The following is an 18423-nucleotide window of genomic DNA, read 5'->3' as shown; positions in this document are numbered from 1 at the left end:
GCAATGGGTAACTCAACTGATAGTTGATAGATAAAAAACTCTTTGAAAATAGATTTCTTTTATAGATCTGCGATGGAAAAGAGAGTCTCTATAATCAATTAAAAGTGTATTACGACTTTGTGGACACACTGTATTTAGTACTGGTTTTAATGTCGTTAATGAGCCTTAATCTTTTAATTATAATTATACCACTTTAACCTAACATCATTTAGCATGTTTGAATAATCATCCGAGAGCGCAGTCCACTTAATTGAAGAAAGAAGAAATGTTTTGTGAAACAGCTACAAGAGAGTCACACATCAACAGTAACAGGAGCTACATCTAATGAACCCTGACCTGCTATGAATTGCAGGTGGTGATCTTTGAGAGCACCAGATGGTAGAACGTACGTCATCACTTCTCTATTTACTAAGCAATGGATAAATATACTTTTTATTGAATAACTGACAAAATTAACAAGTATTCTATTGCTTTATCCTATTAATTAAACATAGGCATATTTTAATTCCAAAATATCACCTACATAATACTCATAAAAGGTATTTAATGAAAATTTATGTATTACAAAAATATGAAATATTTTTAACAGCTGATTGAGTCACAGAATGTAACGTGCCACGCAAAGTACCAGTAAGCTATTCTGTATTTGCATTAATAAATAAAAGCTGTAGACAAATAGAACTAACAAGAATATTACCTAATTCTTATTATAGATTGCACCAAAGACGAATTCTGATTTCTATTGGTTTATTCTGGACATTTACTAAATAAACAAATAACTGACTGTTTACAAGCAGAGGTTCTCACAATTTTGCTTATAAATGATGCGAAGCAGCTGATGTCTTTCACCGAACAAACATTTTTATTTTTATTGCTCCCAGCTTATGCAAGCATACCTTTAAAGTAACCGTGCTCGCTTATGCGTTAACGGATTTTGTTGGAGAAAGTACTTTAGAATTGCTATACAAATTGCAAAATAATTTATTTCTTTTAAAATTTTTAGAAAAATACTGGTTCTTCTTATTTGCCTATACAAAATTCTACAGGTGCCTATTATTAAAGTATTACAGAACATTACACTATTATTTTTAAAGTTTTCTTCTTATTTGTGTAAAGTTTGGTATTTTTACCTTTAATTTTTTTAGAGATAAGTTATGTTAAAGAAAATAAATAATGTGCGTGTGTGTGTGTGTATAGGCCTATAATTTCAAGAATTATAGATATTAACATAGCTTTTGATATAAACTGATTTGACTGTACCTGACTTGTGCTTATTTATAACATGGACTTTATAATTAACTCCAAATAACTACAATTGGCTATAGGTTGTCAGATATAATATTTTTTGCATTCTCTAGCAATCTCAATAAATATTGATAAATATTGCATTTATTAATTCCATCTTTGTGCTTGCGTAGTGAAGCGGATCGTAGAAACATTTGATTTTTATACTTCCCCTTTTATGTGCCTATGTATGTTGTAAATAGCTGCTATCCTGTATGAACAGCAGCTGGTGTTTTGGGTGAGAAATTGGCCAGAGTTAGGATTGACTTTGTGGTTTGGCTAAATGAACCTGGTTAGATTGTAAACTTTCTTGAACCGTTAGGGATTCGTTAGGCAATCAAAGAATTAATTCAGACTGGTCAGCCTACTTCTCCTTATCTATTCTATTTCTATAAATTCTTGCAGTAATTCTATCTTAATCTTAGATTACACTTGCTATTTTGACTAGCTACAACGTGATATAAAATACGAATTTAATCCTTTATTAATTATAGGTTTCTTGAATAATATTTGAACAGCTCCTATCCAAAATAGTTCTGGAATAATGCGACTACAGTAGGCAAATCCTCCCACTTAATGGATGTTTATTTAAATGAGTTTTATCGTTACATGAGAAAAACATTTATCTTACGTGTTTAAACAATTTCTAAAATAATTACTTTTTTATTGATTTTAATGTCGGTCCTGGGTGGATAATCCTAACCATGTTTGATGCAATTTTAGTACAAAAGTTTAATATTTTTATTAATCATATATTACTTCACTCTTTCATTGGTAGTGAATTTATAAACCTGCAGACACTGTTTGAATTGTGAAAGTGTGAAATTTTAATCAGCGATATGGACATCCAACTCCTAACTAAACTTGTACACATACAAAGGCTTGGAATTGCAGGGCGTTGATTACATCCATTTGGGTTTCATTTCATAACTGTTTCAACGTCGAACACCTAGGTTTAATTGTATTAGTTTTTTTTATTAACGAAACAATGCACAGCATAGTATAGTTATAGGTTATGTCAGTACTCGTATTAAGTGCAAAAACCAAGATGTGGAACGTGTAAACTCATGTAAGAAACTACATCTTTCATTAGCGCAGTTTAACTAAGGAAAAATATTATATTAAGGGCAATATTACTTGTTATTAAAACAATGCTACTTATTGATATCAAAATTATGCATGATACTATATTGCTAGTTTTTAATAAGGTAATTTAAGTAGTTCAGAAGTGATACTGGAAATATTGAATAAACATTTAGAGAATAATTATTCAAAAAGAGTTTGATTTGTCAGTTCACGTTTTAATTTATTGGTATAATTTTTGGCATATATGTATGGTAAGTGTTCCGGAAATTTGTGGCTTTGGACTAACACCAATTCCGCTCCGTAGTCAAGCCGAGAGATCGCTGCGGCCTGAACACACCTAGCGTAACACGGGATGAATAATGTTACACAGAGACAAGTGCTCTAGGATATAAATTAAAAGCTATTTAAAAAATAAAGATTTTCGGTGAAAAATGTGGAAACTGTATTATTATCCATACCTCTGTAAATCTATGTATTTAAAATAGGAGTACGTCACACCGTGTGTCACGTGACATTCAAAATTTTAATTGTATAAAGGCTATGTCACACTGCCGTGGCGTCGCGTCCGTCCATCCATAGTACGAACGTCCGCGTATGCCGCGACGGTCTCGGATCCTGTCAAACTACCAGCCACGCATCCGCGTCCGCGGCCAACGCCACGTCTTTCTAGGAGGGTGGAAGCTCAATACACAATAAGATGTCGTCTGTGCCGGTGTTTTGTAGTGAACCAGGAGACCCTACCTACGTTCAGCAGTTCCTTGGCTGGGTGATTCCAGCAGCAATAGTAGCAGCAGTGATGACGATTTGGTGTTATTATATTCAGTGGCACAAAGAGATCACTGGGTACATCCTATCAATAAAAAACGAAGGATGTTTGGCGAGTACCATCATTTAATGCATGACCTCGAAGCCGATGATGAAAAATTTCGTACTTATTTTAGGCTAAACAAGGAACAATTTGACGAAGTTTTAGATTTAATTGACCAAGATATCAAGAAAGAGGATACGAACCTTCAGGGAGTCAATAACGAGCCGTGAACGACTAGCAATTTGCTTAAGGTAAGAATACAAAAAGAGATTAAAATTAATTTAATTTATTTCAGTATTTCAAAACACAGTTTTTATATTTATTCTTAGTAAAAATTAGTACAATTTTCAGTAAAAAGTACTGTTCTCCATTCCAGTGTAGATTCGGTTGTCGGGTACAAAGAGACTTTCTGACACCAAGTGTGGGCTTTCAGATGTACTGGAACTGCCGTTGAAGGCCTAATCATAGTAATGTTCATGGAAGCACTGTTGTTGGAAGGACTGTTTGATGATACTGGACTAGCAGCTGCCTCCCACTCACTTTCATCTTCTGCAGCTGCAATCACATTAAGTATTGCTACTTTTGCTTTATGAAGCTGTCGACGGGGCAATTTACGCATGGACTGAGCAACACTAGCTAAAAATAGGTCTACTCCATCTACTGGTTTTTTAGTCTGTTTCAATTCCATTTTTTGATCATGTTTTTGTTTCATAAAAGTAATAATCTTATCCGCGCCCATATCTGGCCTCTTCCGTTTCTCGGTCCTCGGTGTCGACGGACTAGCAGGGATGGGAAACTCGCTCTCCTCGATTTGAAGTTCAGTGAGGTCGTCTTCAGAATGCTCTAGGTCGTCAGTTGCTTCGGGGGTTGCTACTTCAGGTTGGATAGTCACGGGGACGTTGGTGTCACTCCTGTAAACACAAGGGATACATTCAGTGGCGTAACTATAGAGAAGTGTACAATATACGAGTAATATAACGAAAAAACTACTTACGGTCTGTGAGTCATTGTTTTCAGCAGAAACTGCATTTGCTCTTCAAATTTTCCATCTCTTGATAGCTGAAGCTGCTTGTCCGGTCGTTGTTTTCCTGCGCAGCATAGCCTGGCGGTGACTGTCTCGCATCTTCTTCCACTTATTTTTGACGGTTTTCTCTGAAATTTTAAAATTTGTTTCAGGTACTTGGCAACTGGTGACACTTACACAACAATAAGCTTCAGCTACAGAGTGGGGCGAAGTACAGTAGGAAGTATTGTCAAAGAGGTTTGTGATGCATTGTGGAACCAAATGCAGCCTCTGTACATGCCCAACCCCAGACGAAGGTACATGGAGAAGTATTGAAGATGGATTTAGGAAACAGGTGGAATTTCCCTCACTGCATTGGGTGCATAGACGGTAAACACGTTACTATTCAGGCACCACCTAACTATGGTTCAAATTTTTATAATTACAAGGGTAGGTTTTTCAACTGTGTTGCTCGGACTTGTTGACTGTGATTACAAATTTATTGCCATAGATGCTGGTTCATATGGCAAAGAGTGTGACAGCAGCATATTTTTTGACAGTGCGATGGGGAAACGATTTTTAATAGCTACTCTATGGCTGTGCCTCCTGATGAATCATTAATCGCTGGAGGTACAAATTTACCATACGTTATTCTTGGAGATGAGGGTTTTCCCCTCAAACGGTTCCTTTTGCGCCCTTTCCCTCGAAAAGGACATCTGTCTAAAGAAGAACGAGTATTTAACTACAGGTTGTGTCGGAGTAGGCGTGTCGTGAAAAATGCCTTTGGTATTCTAGCTCAAAGATGGCGCGTTTATTTTAGACCATTTATTTGCAAACTCGAAACAGTACAAAAAGTAATCAAAGCTACAACTGTTCTCCACAATTATATGGCCTGTAAAGGAGACATGACAGGAGTAGGATCTCAGGAAGAAGCGCTGCAAGCCTACAATTCATGTTGGAAACCTTTTACTCGATTTGGGACCAAGGCTGCTAAAGAATCAACCGACATTCGTCAAAACTTCATGGCTTACTTCAATTCAGTCGAGGGGCAGTGTACAGTGGCAAGACAAGTTCTCATAGATTAATATTTTAATCCTATAGTACAAGTACTCTCATTGTGTTGCTTATGCATTTCAACTACTTGGAATTTGTTTAGTGTTATACACTGATAGTGAAATTAATAGTTTTTTATAGCTGTACAAAATTAATTTATTGTTCTGGAGCGTATTCATTAATAATTATTATTATCAAAATTATATTTTTATTATTACATGCAATACTATTTCTATTATGAACTTAGTAATTAGGGCATTCAATACTTTGATATACCTCTTTAAAACTATTGGTTTTTTTATATATAAGATGCACTTGAAAGGATTATTTTGAAATTTTTGTGTTTGTGTTTTCAGTTTTTTTATAAGTCTTTATGTTTTTAAATAAGGCCTATTTAATTTTGTTGTACATCAAACATAATATGAAAAATAACAAATAAAATGATTGCATATAAACATGACATCAGAGTATTTATTAAACCCTAGAACTGGCGGTCATTTCATCTTGGGAGTGTCGGCTGTTTTAGAGCTTCGCGCAAGGGTTTTTTATACAAATTATTAAACATATAAAATAAAAGAAAAAATATATATATATATATATATATATATATATATATATATATATATATATATAAGTACATATTTTTGGGTTAAGGATGAAACTTAGAATTACACTATATTGTAAAATTGACCATACAACATTTTTTACTAAAATCCTTTTTTAAATCAAATATAAAATTTACAAAAATTATTTCTTAAATTTGGGGGGGACCATACCTAGCAAATGAAGTTATAGTGAGAAATATTTAAAAGTGAGATGGCCATTTCTGTGTCAAATTTTATCTGGTTTCAGAAAAACATAAAACATAATACACATTGTCCTTCAATAAATTTTCTGAAGGAAATGAGTATACATATTAGGTTTCCTTCCCCTTTCTTTGCCTAACAGAACCCTTTGTTACGCCAGGTAGCTCTTACGCTGAGCCCATTAGAAGGGTAATGCCATAAACCCCATATCGGCGGACCATACAACGCATTGTTCGGATCACGTTCGCACAGACCTAACATTTCCAAGGTCTCTCTTATTTATGTTGCCCATCATAAAAGTTATTTGTGATGAAACATAGAAGGGACCGGAAATATAAAAAAACTCTATTCCTTGTTTGAAGGGTTTTGACAACAGAGAATTGCGACCAGTGACTACACACATTCAAAAACTGCTCGGCACAGCAGATCACTACCAAATGGTTGAAAGTTCGTTATTCAATTTATATGGGTAGGATAACTGTAAGGCACGTTTTTGTGTCTTAAGCCTAGTCCACACTGGCAGATTTGTAAGCGGATACATTGTATGCAGACTATCTTTTTGTATCCGGTGATGTTTGGAGACAGTCCGCAGATAAAACCGCATCCAATCAAACAGATAGTCTTTTAAACAATTGAAAAGTCAAATAACTCTCTGTAATGTCCAGAAAATAGAGTTGATACAAAATATTTTATATGTTAAAATATAAATATATTTATATTCCTGTTTAAATTATTACGTTTTTATAGAATGAGGTGTACAAAATATATTTTATCCGTAGTGTAGATTACTCTTATTGCAAACAAATTTTAAAGATTTTTGCAGGAAAAACTGGTGTTTTGACCCAATTTGCGGTTCGGCAACGGTAGGTGGACGGCTCTGGATTGTTACACAGCTTCAGCATAAACGAAAATTTAATCTTTATTCATTAAAAAAGATTCAGTGATTTCTTAATGAACTGGGCTGACAACGTACAATTGGAATAAGGTCAACGTCACGCATGTTCTCTATTTCCGTGTGCTAGGAAATGTAATTAATGACCTAAAAACTTTGCATTTTAATTTTTTCAGTAACTATATTATGAATATAAAAATATATCAAACACTGTATCTAGAATTTAAATTACATTACTTTATAAAGCAACTAAAAATAACATAAAAAATAATATTACATAGAAGTATACTTACTTTCCTCGTTCATTGAGCTGGCAACTTCATCCCAGGCTTTGTCCTTTAACAGATTATCCCGGTAGTCTGCCAAAAAACTATCCCACAGTACAGGACGCTCACGAACCAATTCGATTAAAACCTCCATTCCAAGGAAATACTTAAGAATTAATACTTAAGGAAATACTAATGATTAAGCACGTGTCGGTGTCTACTAGGAGTAGGCAGTGGCAAGAGCGCGCGGTGCCCCGGTGAGGGGGTTGGGGAGGTGCTTTATGCGCATGCGCGAGCCTTCGTGACATCGCCGACGTCGGCCAAGGATCGCTCCAGCCGCATAGCGCAGCAGACGGTGGCCGACGCGACGAACGTTGCGCCACGTCGGTTGTGTCAGTGTGACTTGTCCTATTTGACAACATGGTTAGCGATTATTTTAAAAATCCATCTGCAGCTGGACGGACGCGACGCCACGGCAGTGTGACATGGCCTTAACCCATGTTATAAGGTTCAATATATTTGAGGTCGTACATTTATGTAAGGCTATGCCACATATCCATACGCCTAATGAGTTTATTCAGAATTATATTTTTTGGTTATCACCATATTTACCCATAAGACCATTGTAAAATTACTCGCTAAAGCTCAGCCACAGGATTTTGCATTTATAGAAATAAAGCTTCATGCTAAAGTAAATATATAGGTCATTTAGTGATTTATTTATTTTAAATAGTTTCTATGAAATAAATTACTATGAAAATTTTATTAAAAAAAGATATAAATTATAAAATATGTTTCAATAAAAGGTATTGAATACAGAAAACGTGGACTAGAGCACTATTTCTTGTTTTCTAAAACAAAGCCACTTTGAATATGACCATACAATTTTCAGAATAATATTACTAATTAAGCTTAAAACCCTTATTTGTTTTATTTATATTTATACGCATCCTCTTTTCATTTAAAATTAGAACAATTATTATTAAATATTTGTTAATATTTAACAAATTAAAAAAATATCAACTACTTAATAAAAAACTATGATTTATTTATGAATAGCAAAAAAAAAAAAAAAACATTATAAACTTTGAATGGAAATGGAGCAGTGTAAAATGTATTAATTTTTATGAAATTTCGTCGATGGAATGAATCTGTAAGTGAGAAACATGTAAATTGGCAAGTTTAATTATAATACAATGTTATCCGCTCCGTACGATAGATCTTGGTATTGGATCTGAGGTAGACAGAAATGTATTACGTACAGCTGTGGTATTTACGGTTCTACCATCTGTCTTCTCTTTATTCCTCTATCCTGATATCCTGTTACGCAATCTTGCAGTTTGAGTAGTAATAAATAATTCACAGCTCATTTTATAGCAAATGTGAAAATCATGTTCTTTTATGTACATTAAAATAAAGCAGAAAATATATATTGATAAAAGTATGATGGCGAATAAAAATATTACTAGATGAACGTGTTTTTGTGCCTTTTATTGTTTAAGATAAAGTTTACTTATTAATTTAATCAATTAATGACACATAAGTGAGATTAATAATGAAAAATTATAATAAAAAAGTAATTATTGTATGTAATTTTAATTGTACACTTTAACAAATATTAAGTATGTAAGTAGTCTACTATCATGCAGATATCAAAGATAAAAATGTTATATTAGATTTACTGTATACTCTATTCCTACCCCTTTGAATCTTTGGTACTAATGCCACTTTACCTTTTGATTGATTCATAAGTGTGACAGATTCTAACGGTCTGTGATATCGGGAAATTGAAGAATTGTGATGGGTGAGTGAGTGATGGTTTTGCATTTTATAGATCTATGACATGGAGTATGATACATATTACACTATTCACAACAACTTTCTTGAATTCTAGGGAAATAGGTCAACAATATTAAAAGTTTTCTATTTTTAATTGGATATTACTACAATAATCCTATAATAATGTATGTAGATCATATAATAATACTTGGCAATGAATTTTCAACCTGCAGACACTGTTGGGATTTTGAAAGAGTGAAATTTTAATCAGCGATATGGACATCCAACTCCTAACTAAACTTGTACACATACAAAAGCTTGGAATTGCAGGGCGTTGATTACATCCATTTGGGTTTCATTTCATAACTGTTCCAACGCCGAACACCTAGATTTAATTGTATTTGTATTTTATTTACAAAGCTCTGCACGGCATATTGTAGTTATAGGTTATGTCAGTAAAATTTAAGAGCTAAACGTTACACTATTACGATTAGTTACTAAACAGACACGCATATGTATCTTAACCAATAACCAAGGGCAAAGTCCGGATAGCGTACAAGTGTGTACACAAACCATATCATGTAAAATGCAGGGGCTGTTGGAAAATTTACCCAGCGGTTGTTGTTGGGTGAAATAATTGGTGTAGCGAGGCATTGTTAGAATAACAGCACTTTTATGTTTCTTGCCTTTCCCAAACACATCTGGCAAACCATTAGTCTGGTCAGTAGCGAGCTGTGCTGCCGTTGATGTTCCAAGTTCTCTGGGTATTGTATCTCATTTAAGATAGTAGAGCAAATCATACAAAAAATTATAATTAGCTATAAAAATCTCCATTAGTTGAAAAATCATTTTACTGTATGCATTATTTGTCACATGGGCAGACAAAACTAGATAAGGACTCCATAGCTAAGGACATATGTTTTCATACTAACATATCATATGTTAAACTAACACTTAAAAAAAGGCGTAACATGATGGATCTTGCATATTTTACTTAGTAACGCTGCACATTTAACTCAATGATGAAACTTAGTTTTAAATTCTAATTAAATAAATGTGTTCTCGGATTTATATTTTCCTCACAAAATTCTTATACAAAATTGTTGTTCTTTCTACTCTCTGGTTTTTTTTTGAATTTTTGTTTGCATAAAAACGATTGAAACGTAGTCACAGCTTAAATTTAAGATTGTATTGATTATAAATTGAGGGTATTATAATTTAGGATTCCTGTGAGTTTTAAATTAAATTAAAATTTTATAAAGTTCTAGCCCCATTATTTTACTAGGAAAAGCGGGGACTAACAAGCTCTTTCTAACACCTAATATGGGGACCAACGGTTTAAAGGTGAGTTCCGAACCACCACCACAAATGGCCGGACTGGCGGACTACTTGCAAGGTCAGGATCACTCAGCGATCACTCATCACTCAGCTCGACTTTCCTTGGCAAAAGAATACAAGGAATTACAGTTGAAAGATGTGAAAAGTGAATTTTTTGACTTTTATTATTAATGGTTTTGGCAATTTATTTAATTTCAAGTCTTTATGCTTTAAATATGTTGAGAATTAAAATGTTAGTGCTTCCAAACCGTGTTGAATATTTCTTGTTCAAACTTTTTAAAGCAACAACAAAAATAGTTTAAAAATGAAGGTAGCTGCATTTTGATATTTTAATAATATTTTGATTTCGGTTTATGAATAATGGTTTTGAAAATATATTGTCAAATATATTGATCCCCACAAACAATATACCAAAACGTTGAGTGAAGTGTTGTGTGCGTGGAAATACTTTTTATGTAAGTGTCTTTACGTGTGTATGGATGGTTTTTAAAACTCAGTGAATAAATTTAGCCTTAAAAATCTTGAGATTCACGTATTGTAAAGATGAAAACTAATATTTTTCATATACTTTACACTATTCCTAATATAAATTCCTAATATATATATCATATATTCACGTATTTGAAAGAAATATTAATTCCTTATACCAAAAAAATCATTTAGTCTTGTGATGAAATTAGAGATAAGAAAATAGAAGGAATATTTCTATTTCTAAAAATATCATATGACATATCACTTTTATATGTATATATATATATATAAATATATATACAATATATATATATATATATATATATATATATATATATATACAAAAGTGACGTGTATATCTATACGAGGATATATATATATATATATATATATATATATATATATATATATATATATATATATATATATATATGCGTGATAAGTTTTTTTTTATCGTACAAATACTTGTGTATGTCCATATAAGGACACGTTGAATATATAAATTTAACGTGTCTCTTTACCAATGTCCACTTCTAATAATACATGTAATTATGAATATTTAATACAAATAATGATCTTGTTGCTTACTTTAACAATATAAAAGCCTGCAAACAAGTTGTTATATATGGTTGAGGAATGCGCTTTACAAATGCGACATCTAGAACATTGCTCTCATATCACACGTATTGACAAGTGACGCGGAGACTGCAGTAGCGTTATTGGAATTCATGTAGGTTCGACTTCTTTATTGGGGCTGCAGTACGTAAGTACTCGTAAATACTGACTGCACAGAAATGTAGCCCACCAAGTAGTATTCGACTCAAAACCGAATCTATTGGCGTTCACCTCAATTTTAGAGTTGTATCAAGTAATTTATATATCACCAAAAAAAATTATTTATATTCTCAAGTGCCTAATAGTAAAAATTCCGGTTATAGACGGTTGGTTTAAAAACCACATTCACTATTATTTTATTTAAACCCTTTTCAAAAATATTATTGTTTTTAAGATATTTATTTGGAAAGAGAACCTGACTTTCAGTGTGAATACGCCACTTTAAATCTACATCAAGGTCACATCGAGTGACATTGTAAATATATTTTTGCACTTATGTTTGACGCTAAATGTGGTGAAAAATTATTAGCACAATACTATTTAAAGATAAATAAATATAGCAAGGAAGATAAATCGAATTATGTTAAAATAGATAAGGAGATATTTGTAATCCAAAATTAGTTATTACCAACGTACCAACCTTCTGTAAGAGTATTTGATATATTATATTTGAAGTTACAATTTATTTATAACGAGGAAGTAATCTATGATTTTAATTTGATTGCAACACAATATAACATTTTGTACGCAACATTTTATGGGATCGAATCAAACACATAAAACAATAGTAAATCGTAATAAAATTTTTACATACGTCCTCTAGCAAAACTAAAAACCTTCAATCCATAATTTACGTAACGAATCTCAAAAATGCTCCTACAGACTACGCGTCACTTGTGGATATGGGATATCCACAAAATGTACGATATGGGATATGGTAGCATCATCCTCTATGGCGCATTCACAAATCACACTCACTCTGCCTCCTTTGTCACATTTACTTATGTAGATCGTTAAAGCAGTACTGTGATTTGTGTGATGAATCCCAATAACGCTACTGCAGCCTCCACGTCTTTTGCTTAGACGTGAGAAATGGGAGCAATGTTGTCTATATTACGTGTAAAAAAATCACACTCACTTCGCATCCTTTATTAACTTTACACATTAGATCGTTAAAGCAACACTGTGAAATTTCAGATGAATTCCAAAAACGTTACTGCAGCCTCAGTGTATATACATGTCAAAGATCATCGTTTTGTATGCCGCACGCTCACACTACCTCCTTTGTCACCTTTTCGTACGTAGATCGTTAAAACAGCAGTGTGATGAATATCAATTTAATAGTATTGCAGTGCTGAGTCTGTTCCTGTATCTCTGTGAATGTTTGTGACACACATCAAGAATATATAATTCATGATAATTAGGCCGCAAAAGTTTATTTTTCATATTGGATCCTGTATAATATACCAACTTCTAAAAAAGGGCCTGTGTTTTATTGGTGAAAGGAATTTTCTAAACATACGTTCTAGGTGGACAAAAATCTGTGTCTACATTTTCACAGGTGGTGATTTACAGATGTTGTCAGGTGTATTAACCAGAAACAAAATAGCAACTATTTAGTCTTTCGATCGCCAGCGAGAACAAGTATTTCTAAGTACCTCATTTTGTTATTTATGCTAACATCGTGCAAAACTCAGAATATCGTATATTTTGAAAACCAGGACACTGAGTTACTGAACGTGTTCATTTTATATATATATATATATATATATATATATATATATATATATATATATATATATATATCTAGATATTATATGTAATATACATACTGTTTAAGTGGTGGAAGAATTTTTAATTCATTCAAAAACCAATATTACTACATTCTAATAAAAATTACTTTATTGTTATCCCTTGTTTATACAGCCTAATTCAATAATATAATATAGCACACACGATGTAATGTGAAACTAGTAAGTAATGTATTTTAAATAAATTATCTGTTCCTGTTATTGATTCTCAAAATAGTAATAGTATACAATATATAAACGTAACCGAACACATTAGCTGAACAGGTCATAAAACAAAACATTTATAAAATTAATCCTCTTACTACATTTGCAGCTCAAATAATGTAACTTATTTTATCTATAGTTTCTGAAATATCAGATATAGACCAGAAAGTACTTTACAAGTATTTCACGTAAGTCTATTATAGAACTCACCATACATAATGTTTCTCATTCCGTAAGGTAACTATGTAGTTAATACTGACCTTGTGGAATTTTAATTAAGGTAAGATTATAAATTGCCTTGCATTTCATACCAATTTATCAAAATGTTTAAATTTAGGAAAATAACACTAACAGAATATGTTATATAATGTTTAAAATATCACTGTTACATATGGAAACTATATGAAACAAAGCTGAGGGTATAATTCTGTTTCTCTTGCAAAGATTTATAGACATTGAGAAATGCCCCAGATTTCCGATATCCTGGTCAGCCAGCATCTCTTTATCCTAACGTTTCCTGAATAGATTCTGTTCACAGTTAATGGTAGTCTACTTTATAGAATACTACAAAACTTATCTAACTATAATTTGAGAAAGAACGATGTGTTAGGGGTTACAAATTTATTAGGTATGAATAATAATCATTTAAATAACGATAGATATTTCAATTTTAAGAAACATGTGATTTTATGATTTATAAAAAAAGGGTTTTAATTTTTGAAAACTTATGCAAAATTATATCTTTCGTAATTATTCGATTTAACCATAAAATAAAAAAATGCGTGTTCAACCGATAAACTAAAGCTTCCCATAAAAACCATTGCACAGTCGGAATAATAAGGTGTTCAAATATTAAATCTCATAACTTAATTCAGTTGTTTATTATTATATGGAAACCATATTAAAAGGCTTCTACTAATTATTTACTTATAGAAAAAGGTATGAAACAGAAAATAATCAGTAGCAGTCGTGGGACTGCCGATAGAAGTGAAAACGGAACTATTAAGTTGAGAGTAATTAACAATACGTTATAGTAGCAGTACATCTGTAATTGTAAATGTGACGCGTTTTTAATTTTCCAATTTTAAAATCCACGAAAAAATATTATCAAATAACTAGAAATCTATTTTACCACGCTAGTAAGATAAATCTTATACCGTAATAATACTCATTTCATGATGAAGAGGTTAAATATTAAAAACATAATTAAAATGAATAATGCTAAATTTTAAATACAAATATTCGTACAAATATTAATAATGTTTAAAAATATATTCGTTGTTTTCATTATTCATTTATAAGTGAGTAAACACCGAGTGAACAACAGTGAGTTGAACACCGTTGTAAATAATACAGTTATTGCTACGGATAAAGTATATAATTGCAATAACAATTAAACCCACAATATTTTTAAAACTAATAAATTAGTTAAATTAACTTGGTTCTTTCGTAAAGGTATTTTTATTGCACAATAAACTAATTTATTGAGTTAATACGGTATCAGTGAGCCAATGCGCCAACTACAGTTCCGGCAGAAACGTTCACTCATCACTTCATACGCTACTACAGGCTAAACTAAACTTCCAATAAAAAAATGATAAATTACAAAAAAAATATTCATCTATTTTCACACAAATTTCTCGCTGAAAAATTTTGTCTGACCAAAAAAAAAAAAAAAAACTCGCTTACTACTTTTTTCTTGTCATTGTAAACGCTATGTAAAATGTAAACAATAATCAAAATTATTTAGAAATTTTTTTAATATTTAAAAATATAACCAATAGATTGCCAATATTAAGAGCTTTAATTTGACGCATCTTACAGAATTGTACGACATTGGCTTCACTTTTAAATCGCGAGAGGAAGCCGTAAAGGTCACTGATTTTCGCAGTCTGTTTTCATACTCCGTCGGGACAGTTTTAACACAGCGAGACTGACTTTTTCATGCAGGTTAGTAGTCCGCGGCCAAGTCTACGGTTAAAAAACACAGCGAGACTGACTTTTTCATGCAGGTTAGTATCATTAGCATGTCGGTGACGCGAACCGAGGATTTTACTCTCTACCAAAACGCTCAACGCGCCTAAAGAAGTTTTCACTTAAAAAAAACATTAAAATGTTTAGCATATAACGATGTAGAGAAAACAAGGAAAGTATGACCTATAAAGTTGAAAGTGCATTATAATTTTCTAAAACGTTCAAATAAGTACAAAGTTTAAATTCAAACTGGCATTAAACTCACTTTTAAAAGTGTTAAAAACCGTATATCAACGTCAGGAACTGGTTTCCGTAGAAGTTGTGGACTGAAACGAGTTGGTAGATAGATAGCAGAGTTACAATCTTAAAATATGTACTTATGAAGCAATGTGTAGATTATTGGAAAGTATTTTAAAGTTTTATGATATTACTATTAAATAAAAATGTACCTTTCCTATCTGTTTATAGCCGTGAGCTTCACTCATTATTTTCAAAATTATTATATTAATCAGTAAAAGCTATTATGGCGTAATATGATAGCATTATGAGTCCTATGAGACTTTGCAAACGTAAGTACATCAGGTACATACTGTTTTAGTAATTAACGTTAAGAAGACCAGAAACCTGCAGATCTCGGAAACCTATTTCTGTCACAAAGAGTCTATTTCTTGCTCTTGTAATCTACTTTCTGTATAAGATATTTCTAGTGCAAGAGTTGAGTTTGCTTTTCTAGCCCGATGACCAAAATAGACAACTATGTATAACTGAGAAGACTATTACGGTCTATATGAAAATCCTTCCTAACTACCTATTTTTGTTATAAGGAGGAAATCCTTATTAATTCATGCAACATTTTTCTTGCGTTCTTGTTGTTTTTCGCACAGTAGTATGTGAAGAATGGATCATTGATGCATGTGTTAAATGCCATATCACAATGTCAAGCAGTACCTATCTACAGTTTCGAGTACTTTATGTGAAAACATTCACATCTTTGTTCATTAAGTTTAGTTTGATAACAGTGATTAAATAGTATTGAAAATGCAATACAGGTGCAATTCGTCGATGACGCAATCAGAAGTATAGTCGAATAGATACAACTTCCGTATCGGCATGCTGGGGCGTTCTGACGTTGGAGTGAGAGGGAGAACTGCCTGGTTGGCTACCTGACCAATAAGAGCGAGGAGCGTCTGACGCGGTTGCCATAGCAACAGGCACTGTTGCCACATCGGCAAAGGCATATTGGCAAAGGTGGTAGGCTGATTTTACTGCACGCTGGTACATCTTGAGGGTTTGTTCCTAATAATTGTTGCTTTTTATTTGCTTCAAAGCAAACCACAGACTACCATGAAGAAATGAACCATGACACTTTTTTAAAATGGTTCAGAGAATCACTTCTACCTAACCTTTCTGCTCCATCGGTTATTGTTATGGACAACGCCCCATACCACTCCAAGATTTTAGATAAGGCCCCAACGCAAGGTAACAAAAAAGCGCGGAGCTGGGGGGCGGTGTTTGAAGTATTTTGACAGCCCCCGCAATAAATATATTCGTGCTGTGAATGCAATACTAGGTTTTCAGAGTACCCAAATTATTTGTCCTTCACGATATCCGAATTATTTAGTAGTTGTAGATTATTATATAGTATAATGGTAACATGTTAATATCGCACATATTTGTGTTAAATTAGAGAAATTTCGTTTCTGATTACTAGTGTAAACAATCAAAAGACAACACACACTGACGCGTTATTTGTTGGTAAGTACGCTGGCGCGCACCGTCTGATGTTCTCTTCTCAGTGTTCGGTGAGAAAGTGACCGCTCACGGCAGTGCCCGCACCAACGCGGCAACACCGCGGCATCAGTCTCCCCACTGCTCGCTGCCCCTCCACACCCTTCCAATACGGAAGTTATATCTATTCGACTATAATAGTTAACGTACACAAACACGCGCGCGCGTGCGCTCGTGTTTTAGTGACATCAAATGCAGTAAGACAAAGTAAGTTTTTTAATTTTTTTCTGAAGATTATCAACCAGTTTAGAAAAGGAATGTTTAAAATGAGATTTCATCCCATAAACAACTATTTAAGAGTGGTTAAAAGAGCGGATGATTTTTCATGCCGTATTGATATACGATGTATCGGCAGTGCTCTATATATATATATATATATATATATATATATATATATATATATATATATATATATATATATATATATATATTGCACTGGCTACTGTAAATACAAGGAGTAAATCCTTTTCTGTTATAACATATTCAGGTAAAGGTATATCCTTTTCTCTCCTTGTTTCTAGAGGGTAAAGCAATCAAAATATGGATTCTGGGATAGTGAAAACCTTTCTGGTACATTTTTTTTGCTCATAATCGATTAATGTTTAACATTAAAAATAGTGGAGATATGACTATAATTAAAGAAATATAAGCGAAATAAATTCATAATAGCAAATGTCACGTATACACATAGAATAAAGATAAGAGGAAGACTACTACATCTGCCTCAATTGAAAGGACTGAGTTGGTTAGTATTTGGGTGACCGAGAATCCTGCAAAAATTGAAACTAATAGAATAGTACGAACTTTCCAAAGAAGAATGTTCAGAATGTCAGTATCCTTCACGGAGGTGCAGAAGGTACGGTCAATCAAATTCAGAGCTCCAGCAGTTTCAGAAATTCTTTGGAAGGTCTCGTCTTTTGAACTGTTATATTCCGCTAAAGAGCAGTTTCTTTGGACCCAAAGATTTATTCTGGAGGATTGGCTGTGAGTAATGCTATCAAAAGATAAAAGTATAGAAGTGGTCTATGAGATGAAACTATTGAAATCGGATCTTTATCCTCAAGTATTCCTATACTGACTATTGTGGAAGCATCTGAGAATGTCCTTCAAGATGGTTACATTGTGGCTTGGTTATTGACATCCCCAAATTTTGCATATGTGATTGGAAAATTCACATCTTTCTGTTATTAAAGCTTTTGCTGCAATTTAATTCTTGTTGTTGCAGATAATGATACTGCTCTTTGC

At 32.8% G+C, this 18423-nt stretch overlaps 1 protein-coding gene across 1 annotated transcript; it reads right to left on the bottom strand.

The window, feature by feature from the left end:
- Window positions 1-292: 292 nt before the first annotated feature.
- Window positions 293-4464, bottom strand: LOC124355565. The gene is made up of 3 exons (XM_046806728.1): window positions 4173-4464; window positions 3593-4089; window positions 293-408 (listed from the first exon to the last, which is right to left on the bottom strand). Exons 1-3 carry the CDS (start codon window positions 4205-4207, stop codon window positions 293-295), a joined length of 648 nt encoding a protein of 215 aa, XP_046662684.1. The 5' UTR covers window positions 4208-4464.
- Between the last annotated feature and the right edge of the window lie 13959 nt (window positions 4465-18423).

This window comes from Homalodisca vitripennis, chromosome 2 (assembly GCF_021130785.1).
Source record: "Homalodisca vitripennis isolate AUS2020 chromosome 2, UT_GWSS_2.1, whole genome shotgun sequence".
In the NCBI taxonomy this organism is placed as follows: Eukaryota; Metazoa; Arthropoda; class Insecta; order Hemiptera; family Cicadellidae; genus Homalodisca; species Homalodisca vitripennis.
Note: the sequence above shows the minus strand (reverse complement) of the source record. Positions and strands in the feature narration are given on the sequence as shown.